Source organism: Aythya ferina (assembly GCF_964211825.1).
Source record: "Aythya ferina genome assembly, chromosome: 1".
Classification (NCBI taxonomy): Eukaryota; Metazoa; Chordata; class Aves; order Anseriformes; family Anatidae; genus Aythya; species Aythya ferina.
Window position 1 is genome coordinate 162,495,980 of NC_140296.1, and position 19,826 is coordinate 162,515,805.

At 37.5% G+C, this 19,826-nt stretch overlaps 1 protein-coding gene across 9 annotated transcripts in view; it reads left to right on the forward strand.

Annotated features, from left to right (window-relative positions):
- The window catches only part of CNOT4 (CCR4-NOT transcription complex subunit 4), a 73,503-nt gene that overhangs the window by 39,282 nt on the left and 14,395 nt on the right, over positions 1 to 19,826 (forward strand). For 3 of the 9 annotated variants that reach the window (XM_084496611.1, XM_084496617.1, XM_084496616.1), the window contains exons 3-11: positions 836 to 1,033; positions 3,649 to 3,735; positions 4,245 to 4,346; positions 5,605 to 5,730; positions 8,711 to 8,844; positions 11,877 to 12,032; positions 14,535 to 14,592; positions 14,876 to 15,125; positions 16,876 to 17,373. In XM_084496611.1, the coding sequence (XP_084352737.1) occupies positions 836 to 1,033; positions 3,649 to 3,735; positions 4,245 to 4,346; positions 5,605 to 5,730; positions 8,711 to 8,844; positions 11,877 to 12,032; positions 14,535 to 14,592; positions 14,876 to 15,125; positions 16,876 to 17,373 (1,609 nt within the window). The remainder of the gene's footprint in view (positions 1 to 835; positions 1,034 to 3,648; positions 3,736 to 4,244; positions 4,347 to 5,604; positions 5,731 to 8,710; positions 8,845 to 11,876; positions 12,033 to 14,534; positions 14,593 to 14,875; positions 15,126 to 16,875; positions 17,374 to 19,826) is intronic. The other 6 variants (XM_084496614.1, XM_084496619.1, XM_084496615.1 and 3 more) reach the window with 3 other exon arrangements.

A 19,826-nucleotide genomic window follows, 5' to 3' on the forward strand; every position in this document is an offset into this window, starting at 1 on the left:
AACATTTCACTGTCGTCTGCAAGATGGGGCTAAAATAGTGCCTTTATACCACTAGGCACATAACCTGCACAAATAAAGTAGTGTTCCTGTGCCACAGACATTTTTCTTCCTGTTAGTTACTTTTGAGATCAAAATCTATAGTTGTCTGTTTCAGGAGTTATCTGTAGATGTATCTTTAGAGTTATCTATAGATAATTTAGAGGTTAAAATGTACCTGTGTGCAGGGAAGACAACCTCAAGTTTCAAACTGACACACAAGCGTGGCAAGAACACTATTAAATCAGTATGCAGTTAGCTGTGCTGCAACCTGTCTCTTTGCTAGGAGAAGTTAACTGTGTAAAGACTGAGGCATGTAATGGTGTTACTGTAAATCTCAGTCACTGAAGTTACAATTTTGTTTAGATTTCTTATCTCCTAGTCTTCATGTTTGTTAATACATTTAAGTATTCAAATCAGTATCAGACAAATATAATGCAAATATACAGGGCACTCTGTGTCACCCTACTTACTATGCCATGTTAGTGAAATCTTAACAGGATGTTTTGGCTGTCATGTTGCAGCTGCTTCTAGTGTTACTAGACTGAATAGGCAGCTCAGTTAGAATGCAGTTCTTGCTTATGTCAGTATTATACCCATAAATTGGAGAATTCTATGGAAATTTGCAAGATGTTCCCTATTCTCTAAAGGTCTCAGTGTGCTACTTTTACGATATGGCTGGCCATAACAATTAGAACGGTATAACAGGAGAGAGATATTCATGTGTTAAAATGTCTGGATTAATGATTTTCAAATGTTTGTTATATGTGTTGTTCTTAATTATATTTGTTATATCTAGCCATACCCAGAAGATCCAGCAGTGTACAAACCACTCTCCCAGGAAGAGCTGCAAAGGATAAAAAACGAAAAGAAACAGAAACAAAATGAGAGGAAACAGAAGATATCAGAGAATCGCAAACATTTGGCCAGTGTACGGGTTGTACAGAAGAACCTTGTCTTTGTGGTAGGGTTATCTCAGCGCCTAGCAGATCCAGAGGTGAGCACTTGACACTTGCAGATCTTGCTCTTAACTTACTGTCAGGAAACCACTGGAACATCCTTTTGCCTACCCTTGTCTGTCTGTAGTGGGTACTAAATGAAGCAGCTTTCAAAAGGTTCTGTGATACTGATGCTTTTCTTAAGAAAACTACTGAGCTTCCTACCCCAAAATAATTGTTTTTGAGAGTATGGATGCTTTATTTTTAAGGAAATTGTTCTTTGTATTCATTAAAGAGCTTGATGTTGAGCTTAAAAGGAGTTTAACACTTCTAGTTACTCACTTTCCTGTGCTAGATCTGCTGGCACTACACAGCTGTGTCAGCGCAGCACTGCCTATTCTAAAATGGGAGCCAATTCAGACTATAAAGAACAAATATATGTAGCTCAAATCTGCAAGGACAGAAGAAAAAAGTCAACAGCTGAAGTATACCTAGGAAGGAGCACAAGAGTAATGTCATTTGAAGAAAAAATTAGTAAGAGAAGGACCCAGGAAAGAGTTGGCTTACTACTCTATCATTACAAAGAAGCTTTTCATTTGGGGAAACTGTTTTAAACTGGCTTAAAAACCAGCATTTTTAATAATGCTTTATTCACTTCCATCATCCATCAGCTGCAGATGGCTAATGGAATTAGTGCTAATGAGTAAGAGTACCTTGAATTAGAATGTGGAAGGAATGTACCACAAGATAAATAGATGTCTTCAAAAGTACTGTGCCAAGTTAAATTCACCTGATTGGACTAAACTGTCTGGAGAAACCTCAGATATAAGTGACTGTTTCTGAGGACTTGCTGAGACTGGGCCACATTCTGGTAGGCTGGAAAAGAACAAATGTAAAACACTGTTTTTAGTGGAGGGAAGTAGGATAGGAAGCAAAGAGAAAATCAGTTAAACTGATACATTCTTGTCAAAATTGTAGTGTTTTAGGTTATAGCAGCAAGTTAACTGCAATAACACAAAGCCAGGCCAGCACTGACAGTTGCTTGCAATTTGTTACTAAAAAATGTATTAAGTTGATTTGACCAGAGTGGATTTATAAAAGGAAATAATATACACAACTATTTTTTTTAACCTCAGATAGTTTCATACTGGCTTTTTCACTTAATAAGTGGGAGGGTTGTATTAGGTTTTGTGGTGGTCAGTATTTTCACAGATACACCAAAGAATAACAGGTGTTTACTGAACACTGCGTATAATACCCGGATGTCTTGATTTCACAGAAACCTAGCCCGAAAGAGAGATATGAGAGAAATTATTAAAAAAAAAAAAAAAAAAAAGTTTCAATATATTCAACCTTAGTTGAATATAACAGGCAAAAAAACTTGTGTACAAATAAAGATTTGGAAGGGGAGACTGGCGGCTATTTAATGTTTCTGAAAATAGATCTGTGGATCGTAATGGAGTGTACAGGTGGATCTACTTCTGTTGACATGCTCTTGTGAAAATGTGACAGCCATGCTGCCATACATTATCAGGTGTGCCATCTGTAAAACACTTGAAGAAATCCTTCCCCTTAGGACTACCAGTCTCCTCTGGAATGGTGCCCAAAGGTGGCCTTTCAGGAGCAATGTAAATCAGCTGAAGAACAGTCAGAAGAGACCAGTGAGAGTTTCTAGTTGAATGTACAATGTGCTCTGTACTACTTCAGGGCTTCAGTGTGATTAATACTGCTTGATCTTGAAGATGTTGATGCTTCCTGAAGAAGGGAGACAAGGTGGTTAGGTGAAGTTCTTGGATCAGTACAGTTTAACTGTATTATAAGATAAATCTGAAGATGTAGTTGGGGAAACAAATGGTCCTTTCTTCCTCTCAGCTTATGTAGGCTCAGTCTGAGTAGTCACTTCTTCCCATCACAGGGAAAGAAAAAGAAAGGCTTTTGGTAGCAGTCTCTCAGATATTGCCAATTCCATTGGCACACAGGTAACCATTATTCAACAAAGTTACTTAGTATGCTAAAGATGTTTCTGCTTTGCATAGAATCCCCAAATAGTTATTACTTAACTGATGCAGCGAAAGGCAGGGCAGGATTTTTTCCTTCTGGTGTGTAATATTCAGTCATGTTTCAGTGCAATGTTGTTTCTGCAACATCTTTTCTTGCCCCATGTGAAGTGTCATAGTGTTTTCCTATACGTAGCCTTAAGTTTTTTTTGAAAGATGTAGACTCTCTCAAGTTAGTTAATTTTACTCTGCTTCTCTTGGTGTGGAACAAGTGAGTCAGAATTCATCTTTTTTTCTTTTTCTGGCAATTAATACATCTGAATGCAAGTTTTAAGGTGGCTATTTTAAAATTGCAATTCATGTGATTCTGAATTTTTCCTATTTCATGATGAATGGGATATATATTGCCAGAGCTGGGTTTGGGTAATTTGGATACCAAAAATAAAAATAAAACACCAGGTTGAATATCCTTCATTTAAATTCTTGAGTGCAGTGGCAAAGCACTTTGTCTTGCAAGTAACTGCATTTCTCACTGGAAAAGAAATCTACATCTGTTTGTCTTATTTGTGTCTGTAATTAATGAAACCCACATCTTTCCTACAAATAAGTACAATCCCATACAAATTGCAGTTAACTTTCCAATATACCTCTCTAACTTTCTTTTTTTCTTTTTGTAGGTTTTGAAACGACCAGAATATTTTGGGAAGTTTGGTAAAATACATAAAGTTGTCATTAATAACAGCACATCATATGCAGGCTCACAGGTAAGGCTGTAGAAGCTCTTGTGACTTCGATTCCTACAGAGAAAATACATGTTTGTCCTGTGAATCCACGGAACTATTCTTGTTTAAGCAGTAGGTTAAAGTACTACAAAGAAAATATATAATATTGCAAAACCAAAATTATTGTACTAGCTGAGGCATTGTCCAAACAGTTTCAAAGTTCACTTGGAAGATGCAGAGCAAGTAGAAAGATGAAAAATCGGTAGACAGGATGAGAATCTTCAAAGCAGCAGAAACATGGCATTTTTTCACTATTCTGCATTTCATGGACAAAACACCAGTAATTATTTTCAGAACCTTAAGCAGTATTTTGATGCATTTATTCTTTTCCTTATTCTTCATGCATCAAATCTAAATTCTCATGAGTTGTTTTTGTCTACTTTCAAAAACATCTGGCCTTGAATATACCAATTTCTGAAGTGAGCTACTATAAAAGCAACTTTAATGCTCAGGTCTGTCTGGAAAAAAAAAATGGCATGTTTTCTTTCTAGGGTCCAAGTGCCAGTGCATATGTAACCTACATCCGGTCAGAAGATGCTCTCAGAGCCATACAGTGCGTCAATAATGTGGTGGTAGACGGCAGAACACTCAAGGTGGTAATGCTTTTACATTTTTATATATGTGCTAGGATACTGATATCAGTGCATACTGTAAAATTTTATTTGTATAGATGAGCTTATGTTCCTGAATAAAAATATCCAGTTTAGTGGGCTACTGATTCTTGTATCTATTTTCTTACCATTAATCACAGCATGGAAGTTTAGTGAGCTTCCAACATGTGATGCTTGAGGGTTGGCAGGTAGATTCAGAGCAGAAGTTTGAGACAGATGTACCACTTCCACTTTGTCACTGTGGCTTTTTTTTGGTAAAACTTAAAAAGATTGTCTGAAAACCTGTTTATTTTTCTTCTACAGAGCATTTCTGTAGTCCAAATACATGAAGTAATATTAGAGAGGAGTGTACCTCTGCAGTAGTCTTTGTGATAGTGTTTGAGCTTTTCCTTTCTCATCCTCAAAATTTCTATCAAGTTAATGTCCTTTTTCCAAAATGTTCTTGTAGTAGTAAACCTGCCTTTATCTCAAGCATTCTGTTTCCATTCAAAAGGGGGTGGGGTGTCTTGGGAGGAAATAATATCCCAAAAGTCAAGCCTAGGTTTACTATATAAGCCTAAAGCTTACTGTGTCATGAAATCTACACTTGTCTGACTTCACTCGCTTTTTAGTTTTTTGTTTTGTTTTTAAATATGCTTCACTTCATTGATTAGACTTGTTTGTTTTTCTCCTAACAGACTTGTACTTCATTTGCTCTATAATGTATGTAAAATCAATGGGATGTGATGGTCTGTGCTCAGCCATCTTAAAATTCGTGCTGTGATGTCGTATGATTTTACGTATTTTTTTTAAAAAGCCTCTCAAAAGCTCTGTAGGAAATACTTCTTTTTTTTTCTTGGTGTCTATATGTTTATAGGGGCAACAGAAAATTGGTTAATATTCATTTCCTGACCCTGTTACAGAATATTAACCAGTTGAATGTAATACAGACTTATAACTACTTTATTCGTTATTTGCATTCATAATCATAAGGAGCCAAATATTTACTGAGGCTCTTATTTTGGTGTTTGTTTAGATTAGGTGAAAATAGAAGTACATTCTAATTATCTAATGCTTAAGCATATGGATTTCTTACGGATAAACTTTTTAGTTCATCTGCATCAAAAATGCATTATGATAGAACTCCAAATCTTGATGGAATATTTTTTGTAAATATAGCAGTTTTTTCTCCTCCTATTGTAAATGACAGCCTTACCTTCTGGTACTTAATTTAGCTAACGAATCTTTTCCTTTTCTTCAGGCATCATTAGGTACAACAAAATACTGCAGTTATTTTCTAAAAAATATGCAGTGTCCAAAACCAGACTGTATGTATCTACATGAGCTGGGAGATGAAGCAGCCAGTTTCACAAAAGAAGAAATGCAGGTAAATAATGATTGTGAAACACATGAAATAAGGCATATATGTATTTTCTTGTGTATAATTTAGTCCTTTATTTATATAACGTAGTCTTCTGCAGAATGTTATTGCACAATTGATTTTTGAGTTAGAAAAGGTGCTTAGGTACTTCACCAGTTAGAACTTCACCAGTTAGGTATTGAAAGCGAGCAGTTAGCTAAATTTTTAGTCGTGCATTGCCTTGAAAGGGCCTAAATGTTGCTAAGACAAAAACACAAACTCTTAATCAAGAATTCATGTAAACTTGAGTTAACTACTTGCCTTTTCTTCATACCAGTATGGGGTAATGTTATTTTAGATCTCTGTAAAAGAGGTCAAGGCTTTCTGGTAGGTTTTGTGTATGTGGTCAGTTATCATGGCTTAAGTATTGTATTGTGACTCAACCATGCTATCTGAATTCTGATACATCTTTTAGCTTATGAAAGGTATAGAAAGCATTTGAAAATATAATATTGAAAGTAACTATAATAGCCCATAAATAATGATGAAGTTTTGTATGGCAATTTTAACAGCAAAATAATTATCTGGAGTAGGGAAGCAAGTAAATGCCTTAATTCCTCTATAGTGGTGCATTATGAAGTCTTTAGAATTTGTCCCTCTACACAAGGTATGATAAGGCTTTTAAACTCAACCTTAAGGATGCCTGCCTTGCATCTGTGTTACAGTTCTTGCGTGTGGTCTCACCATGGAGGGAGGTGGTCCGCACCATCAGTGCTAGCACAAATGTTGTACAAACAGATTTTATTTCATGTGCTGGTCTGATTTGAGGCAGGGAAAGAAGAATGTCTGTCTAAGCATTTTTTTCACAAAGTAGAAGTTACTTTTGAGAATTTCCATTATTTTTCTGAAATTAAAGAAAATACTCTTCTGGTTTAGATGAGTAGTCCCTGCAGTTTATATATAGTCTCTGAGTTTAAGTAAAAAATCAAGGAGACTCTGCAAACCAGGCTACTTCTGTATTCTACCCTACTACTACTTCCTACTACTTCCCTGTATATCTACCACCACTTACATGTCAATAGACAGGAGCATACCCTCAGAAATGTATAGGCTTTCTAGTTTCTTAGGGTTGTCAGTCATTAATTTAGTTAAACGATTTTGAACCTACTGGATCTCTACTTGATGTAGACATCAAGTCTACAGCCTTTTGTGGCAGCAAGTCCCAGAATTTCACCATTGTCTAAAGCACTTCGTTTTGCTTGTGTTAAACTGATTACTATTTAGTTTTGTCAAGTGTCCCCTAGCTGTAGCATTGCAGTTCTTGCTAAAAGCATAACCCTTATTTATGTTAGCTATTGCTTTTATGGTGTTGTAGAACTTGATTTTTACCTTTCTCAGCCTTCTACCCAAATTGCAGATTTTCTGGTGGTTTAAACTTCTGTAAATCAGTTTCTCCCTTTCTGTGATAACTTCTGCTGTCCTTCTCTGTACCTCTGTGCCCTTCTTAGGACGCAGAGACCAGACACATCATATTCATGATGCAGGGGCAGCAAAGCTTAATATAGTAGTCATCAATGATAATCCCTTTAAGTGCCCTCCCTAATAATGCTCAGCACATTTTAGGGTTTGGTTGTCAGTGTGTAACAAGCTGGTGGTTTCAGAGATATGTTGGCAATGACTTGAGTATCTCTTTCCTCAGTTCTAACAGCCAGTTCAGAGGTCAATAGGGTGTCAGTATAGGTTAACTTTATATAGTACAGATGTTAAAAGGTTAACTTTCCCTAGGCGTGTTACCTGACCTGTTTCTGTGGTGAAGCTTCTTTGCTAGCTTTTTGCATGTTTGCTGGGGGCTGTGGGTTTCCTTTGGAGTTCATCGTTATCAGCATGGTAGTTTACCGCCCAAAAGAGATTGGTATCATCAGCAAAGAATTTGCTGTTCACTCCTTTGTCATCCTGACTGATGACATTACATAAAACTGATGCCAGTCATCAGTTCTCATTGCTTGCTTCTGCATCCAGTTATCAGTCTTACCTTTCGTCTTTCTTTCTTTGAACTGTGTAAGAACTGTTTCTTTATCCCAGGGCAAATTTGTAAATAACCTTTTGGAGTGAAATCTTAAAGGATTATTTGAAAATCTCATGGTTTCTCTGTATTGGTGCTTATTGACACCATCATGAAACTCCGTATCAGTGAAGTAGGATTACCCTTTATAGATGACTAATCTATAGTCATGTTGACTCGTTGTCAACAGACTGGTCATCCATGTACTTGTATCTTTCTTCATTACTTTTTTTTAAGGTGGAATTTGTCATCTGACGAGGGATGGAGGTTGAACTCAGCAGCCTGTTCACAGGATCTCCTGTACACCCCTTTTTGTAGAAGTCAGTTATATTGACAGTCTGTCAGTCCTCTGGTGCAGCTGCCAGTTAAAAGTGATAGGCTTACATACCTTGGTCAGCAATTTGTTTTTGCACATGATCTTTGCTACTTAGGTGAATGTTCCTTTCTTGTTCCTTGTTAGACTACTTAATTTTTATTTCATTTCATATTGCTTTCTTGGCAATCATTGAAAAGTGCGTTGCATTTTTAGTGCATGATCCAGCTGAGCTTGAAGTAATGAAAAGCCAAGGAAGCTGGAGATTCAGTGAATTTACATGTACATTCCTTCTCATTAAATGGATATTGTCTGTCCGGTGTCATGGATATTTTGATTCTCTATTAAAAAAATGTCAATGGATAAACTTCTAGGTTCCACAGTTGTTAACAGAGTTCAGTGTTGTGACAAACTGGAAAGAACTGGTACAACTCCAGGAAGTCTCTAAAGGTGAAGTTGGGAATTTAGATGAGACAGGTTGGAGATTCTAGTCTTTGCTTCTGCATTAATTTGTTAGGAGTTTGTCAGGAGTTGACCTCTTAAGCTGGTACAGATCAATTACTAAAGTTCGGGATTATTTACAAACGTATAAAACTAGTGTCCATTTATTGTGAGTCTCTCTTTCCTTGTAGGCGGGTAAGCACCAAGAATATGAACAGAAACTACTGCAAGAATTATACAAATTAAACCCCAACTTTCTTCAGTTATCTACGGGTACAGTTGACAAGAACAAGAACAAAGTGACAGCACTGCAGAGGTACGATGCGTAAGTACTGATGCTGGACTACCTAGCAATGCTTTCTTTCCAATTATTCCACAGAAAACATGCTTGTTCCTATTACTTCCCTTAAGTTGCCCACTCTTTTTGGTGTGTGTTATGGGAAAAACTCAAATATTGTTTATTCCTGTGAAGTTAGAGGTATTCACACTGCTTTGCTCTAATACTGAGTCTTACTTGGTTTAAAAAAAATATCTGCTATGTGAATTTTGGATCACTTGTGTTCTTAAAGAAGAACTTTGATTTAATATTTGCACAAGTACATATGGTAATGATTCTTAAAGAACAGACATTAACTTTTTGGGATGGAGATGAATGAAGTCTACTCACAACTGAGTATAAGACACCTTATTGCCTTGATGCATGTTTCTTATTGTGCCTTCATATCATGACTTGGAGTGCAGTTCTTGTATTTGGTGTAAAGACCTTGGAAACTGAAACGGAAATGATCGCTTTCTTTGACTAAGAATTCACAAGATGTGAATAAAAGACTCCTTGCCTTCACCTAGTAAACTTCAATAATTTATTTTCACTGTTTTAATTGTGGATAGCACTACTGTTTGTTATAATAATATTCTGTTGAAATAGTTTCTTTTCAGTAAGTTATGAAAAGATTTCTGTCCATATGAGTACAATCATACAAACATGAATGAAAGCCTAAGGTTATCAGTCCTCATGTAAGTTACCTACTCGGATCTTGTATTTAAGATACATAAAAGCTGTTAGTAAATTCCTTCGTTTTTTTGATAGTAGTCTCATTAGTAATTATAATTAGTAATTATGAATTGGAGCTTGGCCAGTCTGTGGTTTAGCACTAAGGCCAGTCTAATGTTTTAGCACTTGTGGAAAAAATGGCATGTTCCTCTAAAGGCAAGAAGTAGTCAGTCTGGAGCTGATTTCTCTTATCACCTCAGCACCATCATTACAATGCAATCTGTTCTTTGCTGACGGCTGGGCACCATCTTGTGGGTTGTAGCATGCATTTCTTCTTACCAGTAGGATTTTTGAAATGTTTCTATGAGTCCTGTCTCATCAGTACAAAACGTAGCTTGTGAGCTGGTGAATGTTTCATTCTCCTTCACAACTTCCTACCCAGTTAGGTTCTTGTTTTTCCTGATTCGTGGATGTGATATTAGGTCTGGCAGTTTGTCAGAGGCTCTGACAACTCTGTGGTCATTCTATCGTTTGTGGTGCAAGATTTGTTTCACTTTAGAACAGAGCAGTAGCTGGGTTCTAAATAGTAAACGTTTAATTACAAATACCCAGTAGTAGGGAAGTTTCTTCAGTGCTGCATAACTGATTTTTCACAACTGTGATCTAACTTGAAAGGTCCTACTGGCAGAACTTTTTTCTTGCTGCAGAAGGCAAATGTTAAAATTCTCCAGTGCAACTTTGTGTACATGGGTGTTCATCTTTTGCTGTGTCACCTAACAGTAACAACAACTGCGTTTTACTGGAGTCCACATTCAAAACCTCTTTTTTTTTTTTCTACTGTCTCTTTCCTGAAGAACCAAAATGAAGGCTTTGCTATGCTGGAAGTAGAAACACTTGTTAGGCACCTGCTGGTCTGCTTGAGGGACAGGACTTTAGGTGCATAAAGCTTTGAACTTCTAAGTAAAAAATAAATAAAGCAACTGTACAGGTTTTCTTTACCTTTCATTTTGGGTATAAAACTCATTTTAACTGACATTTCAAAATTAATTTTAGTATAGAAGTGACTTTATGTTGCAGTGGACATAAGTGTATTTTAAATCTGTTAATGGATTAAAAGTCTCGTTACTTGGCTCCCTCTTGCAAGGGGGAGAATCACAGTTGATAACAGGATATGTCTTCATTGCTCACTATCTGATCGACTCATCTCTAGTTCAAATGTGTACAAAGCAAGGATGAGATCTGTAAATCAGTCAGGGTTTTCATCTCTCTGCCTGTAGTGTAGTATGTGAGAATAACAAATCTTACGATACTAACTGATATTTGAGGGTAGCTAGTAATATCATTTTTTTTCTGGAGTATAAAACAGCTATGGGAGCTTCCACATTTTGACTTAATATGTAGAGAACATGTTGGATCACGTAGAAATAATGAAAGGGGCAGCAAGAGTAACATGTATTTAAAAAAAAAAAAAAAAACAACTCTTGAAAGCTTAGTCCTTAAGAATACAGCACTTGGACAATAGCACCCAAACACTAAAAGTAGCATCCTAACTGAAGCAAATGAAAGGCTGAATGCAATAGAAAGAGCTAGAGAAATTGAAGACACATCTTTTGTATCAAGTTTTTAGCTTATAGTGTTATTGGATGGTAATGTTATTTGAATGCATTTGGTTGCAGATATTTCAGCTCACTTCAGTTTGTATAAAACATAACTATTTTCAGTGATAACTTTGGCTTCAAGTCTTCTTTTGAACTTTTTTCCAGATGGAATGTTGTCTCTGAAATGAAATAAAATCTCTTAAAAGGGATGTAATTACGGCTTAAAACTGGAAACGAAATGAGCAGTAACTTGAATGAACAATGCATTCATCTGACTGGTCTCATGGTCTGCTAATAACACCATGGACTCTTATGCAGAAATAAAACAGCCTCATCAGGGCCAGGCTTGTTAGGTCCTGGAATATAGACATTTTTTTAAGTGTAAATCATTAGCTAAACCACCTTTAAAAATACCTAGGGGATAAAGCCAGTAATTCTAAATGAGGTGCGTGTAGGCCTAGATACTTGAAGCTGTCAGTGGATTTTTTTTTTTCCCCCCGAGCGGACATGTTTGGACTTCAGCATTGGCATTGCAGCTCAATCTATTCAGTGAAGAAAATGGAGAGCTCTGCCCAGTTTTTCTCCTCTCCCTACCTCCCAATTCTTTTTTTGAAATCATCGCCACTTAAAATCTGAGAAACACTATCCAGATAAATCTATTCTTTTGGATTGTCTGGCACAAGGATTCATTTTCTCAGTGCTTACAATTTTTAAAACACTTTCTTCATAACTTGAACTCTTCTTTTTTTTACTCTTGCCTTTTTCCAGACCGAACAGTAATAACAAAGATGCCTGGCCATCATTACAGAGTTCAAGTAAATCAGCCAACGGCTTAACAATGGAACACAGGAAAACGCCTCCTATATTAGAAAATGGCACAGACCCAGAACACATGACTCCAGATGGTGCAGACTCAGATTTCGGGTAATTGTGCTGCCTTTTATACTTCAGATAGCGTACTTTCTCTCTCACTGACTGGTGCGGAGGGAATGATTGTCCAGTCTCTCTGGTTGGAGAGCTGGATTGAAATCCTGATCAGGTCACAGAAAGCCAAGCTTAGCCCAGCCCACGTCAAAAAGACTGGTTGACAGGCTGCAGGAGAACCCTAACTTTAAAGCAGTGATGGTACAGGTAGGGGCCAAGGGGAACTGCATAATCAAGCATCAGCAGGTTATACTAGCTGCCTGCAAAGGGCCACGGTCCCAACCAATGCCAAGCCATTTGTTTCTGTAAAAAAGCTTCCACGCAAGTAACGTGCCAGTGGCTATATATCAGGAGACATCACTTGGAAGAGCTTCAAGAGAAGGAACCTGAGTGTTAGGGCTGAGTATCTGTCATCTCTTCACTGTGGTGTGTTCCAAAAACACAACTGCAGAGGTAAGGGTTCCCTGATTATTGCTCGGCAATAGGAATTGAACACAGCAGATTCAATTCCTCTTCTTTGTGCAGAGGATGTAATTCATCTACTTGCAATAACTTCTTTATTGTTAGCCAATCTTATTTTCTTCTTTTGGTAACTCCCTTGAATAGAACTGTTTTCTGCACGAGCGTTACCTGCATTTACTTACAGCAGTCTGCAGTCACGCTGTTACTGTTTTTGTTGGACCACCTTGCATCATACTGGTTTGGGCCCATTCAGAGGTCAGATGAGAAAATAACAAGGTGAACATTAATATTTCAAGAGGTGGTGTTGCTGATTAGAGAGCTAATGCATTAACACTGAGTGCTGCTGAAAATGGTACCTTATTTTAGTAGCAGTTTGTCTGAGGTATGGACAGAGATCCAACAGTTGCATCTCAGTAGTGACATGCAGCTTCCTCATCTTTTTTGAAAAGAACGTGCTATATATAGGTAAATGTTGTGACTAATGGATAATGAATCTTACTCTTGAGGACTGAAAGCATATCTTAGAATTACAGGCTGCTTAAGCAGGTTCAAGTATAATACACATTATCCTTCGGTGTTTAGGCCATCATTAGAAGTTGTCTGTTGCATAGGTTTAGGCTGCAGTGTTGTGACTTTCTGTCAAAGGCTTTGAGAGAGAACGAACTTGGAACATCAGCTCTACAATCAGGATGATTTAATGAAGCGTATACAGCAAATTCTTATGCTGTTGATACTCAGAAATTACTGACATAAGGAAGTTTCTTCCAAGTGGAAGAACTTTCTCCGTGCTGTTCAACCGCTTATAAATAAATCTTCACTGGACTAATACTTGTTTGCAAAACTAATCTTCTGATTTTTCTTCTGTAGTCATAAATACTTGACCTTCAGTTAGCTTTATGAATTACCAATGTAGCATTCTTTTGCCCCAAAATTGTTTTTGTTAATGGGTAACACTTAAACACTTTCTTCACAATGAAGAAGGATGTATTTTGCTGGGTTTAGATAGTCATCCTGAGAACAAATACTGGAGGAATTGAATTTTGGACCTTGCTCTATGCAATATCGCACTTCGTTTTCAAACAGCCCTTGCTACTGCAACTTGTATCTACAATCTGAAGTCTTTGACTAGTTAAAATATGTTATTTTGCACTAACAGATTGGGCCTGTAATTTGAATTGTATCACGTTCATGTTCTTCAGGTCCTTGTCTGTAGGACCAGTGTTCTAGGCTGTGTAGTTGGATGCTTGTGCATCTCTTCTTATGGTAGATAAAATGAAAATATCTTTAAGTTGCAAAGCCATTAGCTTGGTATTTAGTATAACTAAGGCTGCTCACAAGTGCCTGTCAAATCTTCAATCCCAAGGTATGCCATTTTTAGCTGAGTCATGTTAATTCCCAGTGAATAGCTTTCTTAGGTGGTTTTCTGCTGTACCTTATCTTCAGTTCTCTTTATTGGCAGTTCTTTGTATTGTCTCTTCCTTCATTTTTTTCCCTTCTATCATCGCAAAGCTGTTTTCTCATTTTCTCACCTTGGATCCAATTTCTGCTAGTTAAAGCTTTGAGGCTGATGGAAAGCTTGACTTGCCACCAGGATTAAGTATTTAATTTATTTTCCTATCTCTCCCTAAACTTATCTAGGACTCACGTGGGAACTGACACCATAGGTGTTTAGAAAACCCAACTTTCTCTCCAGTAATAAAATAGATGGAACTGACAACAAATGTATACTGCTATACTAAGAGTCCTGGTTTTTGATTGGCTAAGAGTTATTCTGAAGATACTTAAAATTTTCCTTTTGTTCCACAACAGGGGAATCAACAAGCAGAGTGGAAAGTGGTGGGAAGAAAAATTGTGGCAAATATTTAATCACAAATATTCCAATAAAGTCTAATAAATACTGGACTTTTTTCCTTATCTCTCCCAATTTAATTTTGGTTTGTGTTTCTTTCAAGGTTTTTCTATCGCTACAAAATCAAATGTTGAAGTTCACGTTAAATACTTCAATGACTTACTGACTTTTTCCCCCTCCCACTTTTGCAGCCCTATCGACAAACCTTCAGATTCCCTCAGTATAGGAAATGGTGACAGCTCCCAGCAGGTAAGACAAAGATAAATGCTGTGAATGTAAGAATTGAGTTTGTTTGGCTTGGTACAACTTGTAGTTTCAGAAGGAAATACTTTCTGAAGTATTGTATGACTTCAGTTGAAACAAAAACATGCTACTGCTGACTTGCTTTAGCATTAAACCTTGTACTGAGCTATATATTAACTAAAGGTAATGTTGCCAATAACTTTGAAGATTTTTTTTCAACTGTTAGTGAAGAATATTTTATATATAAATGCTCATGACCTAATTGTCTCTCTTCCTTCCTTGCCTGTAGATAACAAACAGTGACACACCTTCACCACCACCTGGTTTAACAAAACCCAATCCAGTCATACCCATCAGTTCATCTAATCACAGTGCACGGTCCCCTTTTGAAGGGGCTGTAACAGAATCACAGTCGCTCTTCTCTGACAACTTTCGGCACCCGAACCCCATCCCTAGTGGGCTTCCTCCATTCCCCAGCTCTCCACAGACTTCAAATGACTGGCCTACAGCACCAGAACCACAGAGCCTCTTCACATCAGGTACACACACCTCTGTACCCAGCTTCCACTGTTCTATATTGGTTCCTTTTTGCAGCCGATGCACTGTAGAACCAAAAAGTCTAGGATATGCTTTATATAACTTTCCACCACTTCCCAAATGTTTAAAATGTTTTTCTAAAGTACAAGTGAATTGCACTGACATAATAATTTCTTCTAAAAGAAGCTTTACAGAACTTTCAAACTGTGTGGTTAAATTTTCAAAGTGCTTTAGTTTTTCTTAGCCACATGTCTGCTTAAGTATAATAGGATGAGTGACATGTATTGTACACTACAGGTTTGTTATTAAAATTAATCTGTTTATAATCTGCAATTCCAATATCAGAAGCTGTGCAGTAGAATTCCACATGTTCTTTAGTATCCTGCATAGCTATCTGAAGCTGCCTAATCTTTCTGAAGTGAGGTTGCATACATTCAGAAAAGATAAAAGTACTGTTAATTGCAGCAATTGAAAGATACAAAATACCACTTTACATGAATGAAACATCATTTTAGGAGTATTGATATAGTCTTGGGAGTGGTTATCATTTATAGGGTTTTCAAATTAGAAACCTAAGGGATGTGTTTGAAAATTAAACAAAACAAGATCAGTAATAAATAGAATGTAATGATGCTTTGGGATAGAATAGCATTTTACTTACCGGCTAATCTTCTAATGCTCATCTCCTTCTCGAGGTCATAATCCTGTTTGTAAATAATATTACCAAGAAAATTACCTGCTGTTAAAGCACTATATGTACCAGTTTTGTGAGGATTAAGTAGCAGTGGGAGACAATTTCCAGGTGTTTTCTTTCATAATTGATACAAAATATATGGCTGCTATTAAAGTGAAAGTATGATGGACAGGGGTTTTTGTCTGTCTACCAACACTTTTAATCTGAAAATGAAATTGTAGGTTTGTTTTCTGAGAGGATGCTAGACTTGATTTTAATGGTACCTAAGGCAGCAGTCCAGGTTCCCTGCCAGCAGAGGGAGTTGTTGTAAGTGATAGTACCTTGTACTCATCAGCTTTCTTCACTACAATTTTTAAGGAAAAATATGGTGAAAATAGGATCAGCGTTCTCTGAACCTGAGCTAATAAACTTAACCAGTATAATACAATGAAGTGCTAACTGCAAGTGCAGGGAAGACCAACTCTTCTGCCATGCTGCTTAAGAATATTTGCCAGTATCTTGTAATGCAGTTCATTATTTCCTTTGTTTAATCGAAGCACATACATCAGAATTTGGCTTTTTGTCATAATAGCAGATGCTGTGTTTTAACCACTGCTCAAATGTATCTGAGAGGGAATACCCCCACCCCCCAGTTCTTTGCACAGCACAGTTGAAGCACAGCGTTAATGTTTAAAGAGAAATACTGAACTGAATAACAACTTTAAACTCTGGCCACACTTCTCTCCAGTAATTTGGGTGGAAAGAAAGTCCTAATGCTTGGTTTCTTTCTACTCTGCTTTTACTGAAAAATGCTTATTTCACAAAAGCTTTTGTGCAGTCGGAGCAGTTCTGTAATAAAACTACTACTTGCTAGTTCTACCACTTCAGCTTAAGTAGAAATCTATTACAGTCTGGTCTGAAAATGGATTTCCAAGCTGATAAAATGGAGTGTGTCTTTGAGGAATTTACAAAGAAATATTACATGAAAGATAAAACTGGCAACATAAATTATACTGAGGCTGAGATTTTTGTATGGGCAAATACTAATTCTTGTTCTAAATCTTATTCCTCTCCAACAGAAACTATACCAGTATCTTCCTCCACAGACTGGCAAGCGGCTTTTGGGTTTGGTTCCTCCAAACAGCAAGAGGACGACTTAGGGTTTGACCCCTTTGACATCACCCGCAAAGCCTTAGCAGACCTGATTGAGAAGGAACTGTCAGTCCAAGACCAACCTTCCCTCTCGCCCACATCTCTTCAGAACCCTACCCCACACACTACAACTGCCAAAGGGCCAGGCTCTGGATTTCTGCATCCTGCTGCACCCGCAAATGCCAACTCTCTCAGTAGCACCTTTCCACTCATGCCACAGAGGTTCCCACAGTTTCAACAGCATCGAGCAGTTTACAACTCCTTCAGTTTTCCAGGCCAAGCAGCTCGCTATCCTTGGATGACCTTCCCACGCAATAGCATCATGCACTTGAACCACACAGCAAATCCCACCTCAAATAGTAATTTCTTGGACTTGAATCTCCCACCACAACACAGCACAGGTCTGGGAGGGATCCCTATATCAGGTAGGTGAATCAGGACAGCCGTGAATATGACTTAATGCGTACTTTCAGTTTCTGAGTCAGGACAGGGAAAGGTAATAGCCAGTTACAAGTGGTAGAACTGTCTCTTAACTGTCATACTAGGCTTATGAAGAGAGGGAGGAACATCATTTTCAATAGACCCTCTCCATTAAAAAAAAAAAAAAGTATATGGATGTTTAGCCTTGTAATATTGAGCTTTATAAGGAAGGTGGAGTATTCTGTGCCCGCTTAATTTTGTGCCAAAATAGACTGGTATTTTGGTTCTTCAGTCTTGCCAAACTGGCTTTCCTTAAGGGTAGGCCATGAAAGTAAATCGTGACTTCTGTGTTGGTGTGAGGTGCTGACCAAAATTACTGAAACTGCAAAAATGTAATGATTTGTGCCACATGTCTTGGCTGGGGTTGTTCCCTCTTGTGCGTAACCAAATGGATGCATAGTAAAATGTTCAGTGCTGTTCATTTCTGTACTTCAGATGGCCTTAGTAGTATCACATATCACTCTTTCACTGAATGGATGCTTGTAATGTTTGTAAGAGGCTTCATCCTGATTGTAAAGCTTGTGATGTTGGAGGACAATAAATGTGCAATCAGGTGGTTTGCTGCCCTGAATTAGCTGAGAGGATCCTGCAGCAAGCTTTACAACTAAGGAACTAACTTTGACAATAATTGTTCTGATTAAAACTTCATTTCTAGAATTTCTAAATCCTTCTGCAGCTCCTATATGGCTTGGCCCACCCAAAAATTATTTTTCTATTGTATTAGGTTTATAAGGAAGTGCAGAAACTCTAAGTTCTTTGTAGCCTTGACATGAAGAAAATGGTCTTGAGATGTTGCCAATGGTAGTTTCTTTAGGTGGGGTTTGAAGTACTAGGTATACTGTAAGGAGGTGACCTAGAACAAGTCACTTTGGTTTTGATGCTCTAGTGCAAGAGCTAATTCTGGCTGTTCCCTTGTTCTGTGTCCTCTTTGGAGGCTTATTGAAGCTGTGGTACTGCCCTAGAGTTGTCTGTTTCATAATATAACTATTTTGTCCAGATGACAAATGCAAGTAGTTCAAAGTCTTTATGCTAGCAGTGACAAAGATTTAAAACAAAAATGGGGGGGGAAGAGTTGATGTTGAGTCAAAAATGCAGCACCTATAGCACTGCAGACTGTTGCTCTCTCTCCCCTAAACTGCAGAGAACTTACAGGAAATTTTCTTGTCTTTACTGCTGAATTGTAAAACCCTCCTCGTCAAGAGCCTGGTAACAGTGCTTAATCTTGTGGATTAAGAGCACAGGAAGATCCTTCAGTGTTGAAAACTGATCTGTTTGCAATGTAGGTTATTCTCAAGTTTGTCAAAGTATTTTTTTATTTTTTTTTAAAGGCATTATTTTAATTGCCTTTGACAGTTTGAAAGTAGAAGGCTTGGTACTCCTGAAGAGCCAGTTGTGTGCTCTGGTTGATGCACGCAGCCCATGTCACGTGCTTTTCCCATATGTTTTAAGGCAACAGAGATGGTACTTGAAAGTATCCTTTTTTGTATACAACTGCTAGAACCAATTAATCTCAAAATACTTTTGGCAGATACAGTGCTGAGAACAGAAAGCAAACATCTGCTGTAGTCTCTATGGAAAGTTCCTTTGAGTTGGTTTTAAACTTGTTATAGAAAAAACACTGTTGCCTAGTTCACAATTAGATAGCATTAGCAGCTGCTATGCAAATGCTTCTCAGCTGATCTGCATGTCAGTTCACTCTTTTCAAGGTACATCGGATCTGTGTGAACACAGATTACTGCTTTTTCCTTGTCCTGTTGTCAAAAATCAGCTGAAGTGTCAAGTAGGTCTGGTATTGCTTATGCTAGTTCACAGAGTTTGTACTACTTGTATAGTGTTTAGTGTCTTGGGTTTCCTGCAGTGATTCTAACTGCTTCAGAAATACAGTTTGGAAATCAGGAGGTGCCCTCATGCCTCTTTTGATATATTGACTTGCTAGTTTCCAATTCATTGAATTCATTTTCAAAACTGTATCTAGTGCACAAGCTTTACAACAAAGTGTTTTGTGAAAGGGTAATGCCTGTTCTTTACGCTTGTTTTTAATCTCCCAGTAGCAGGTATGTAATTGTAGGACTTCCCTAGTTTCCATATTTGATTTATGGATTCAGGGAGGCAAGTGGCATACAAGTAAAGAAACCATGTAGGCATGACTTGTTAGTGGTTTATAACAGACTAGCTGGTGTAGAAAGGCCTTCTGTATCACTAGAGCCATTTAGCAGTATGGAGGAATTAGCTGCAGTATATCTGAAGCTCCTGTTAGCTTTGTTCTTAGTCTGTATTAAGGTATTTTAGAAAATGTCATCAGCTTGGCTGTTTCAGATATAACAGCAAAAGAAACGGAGTGTAAACCAAACCTTCATGTTGTTTTCTAGCAGAGACTCTAGTGCTGTCAAAGTTGCAT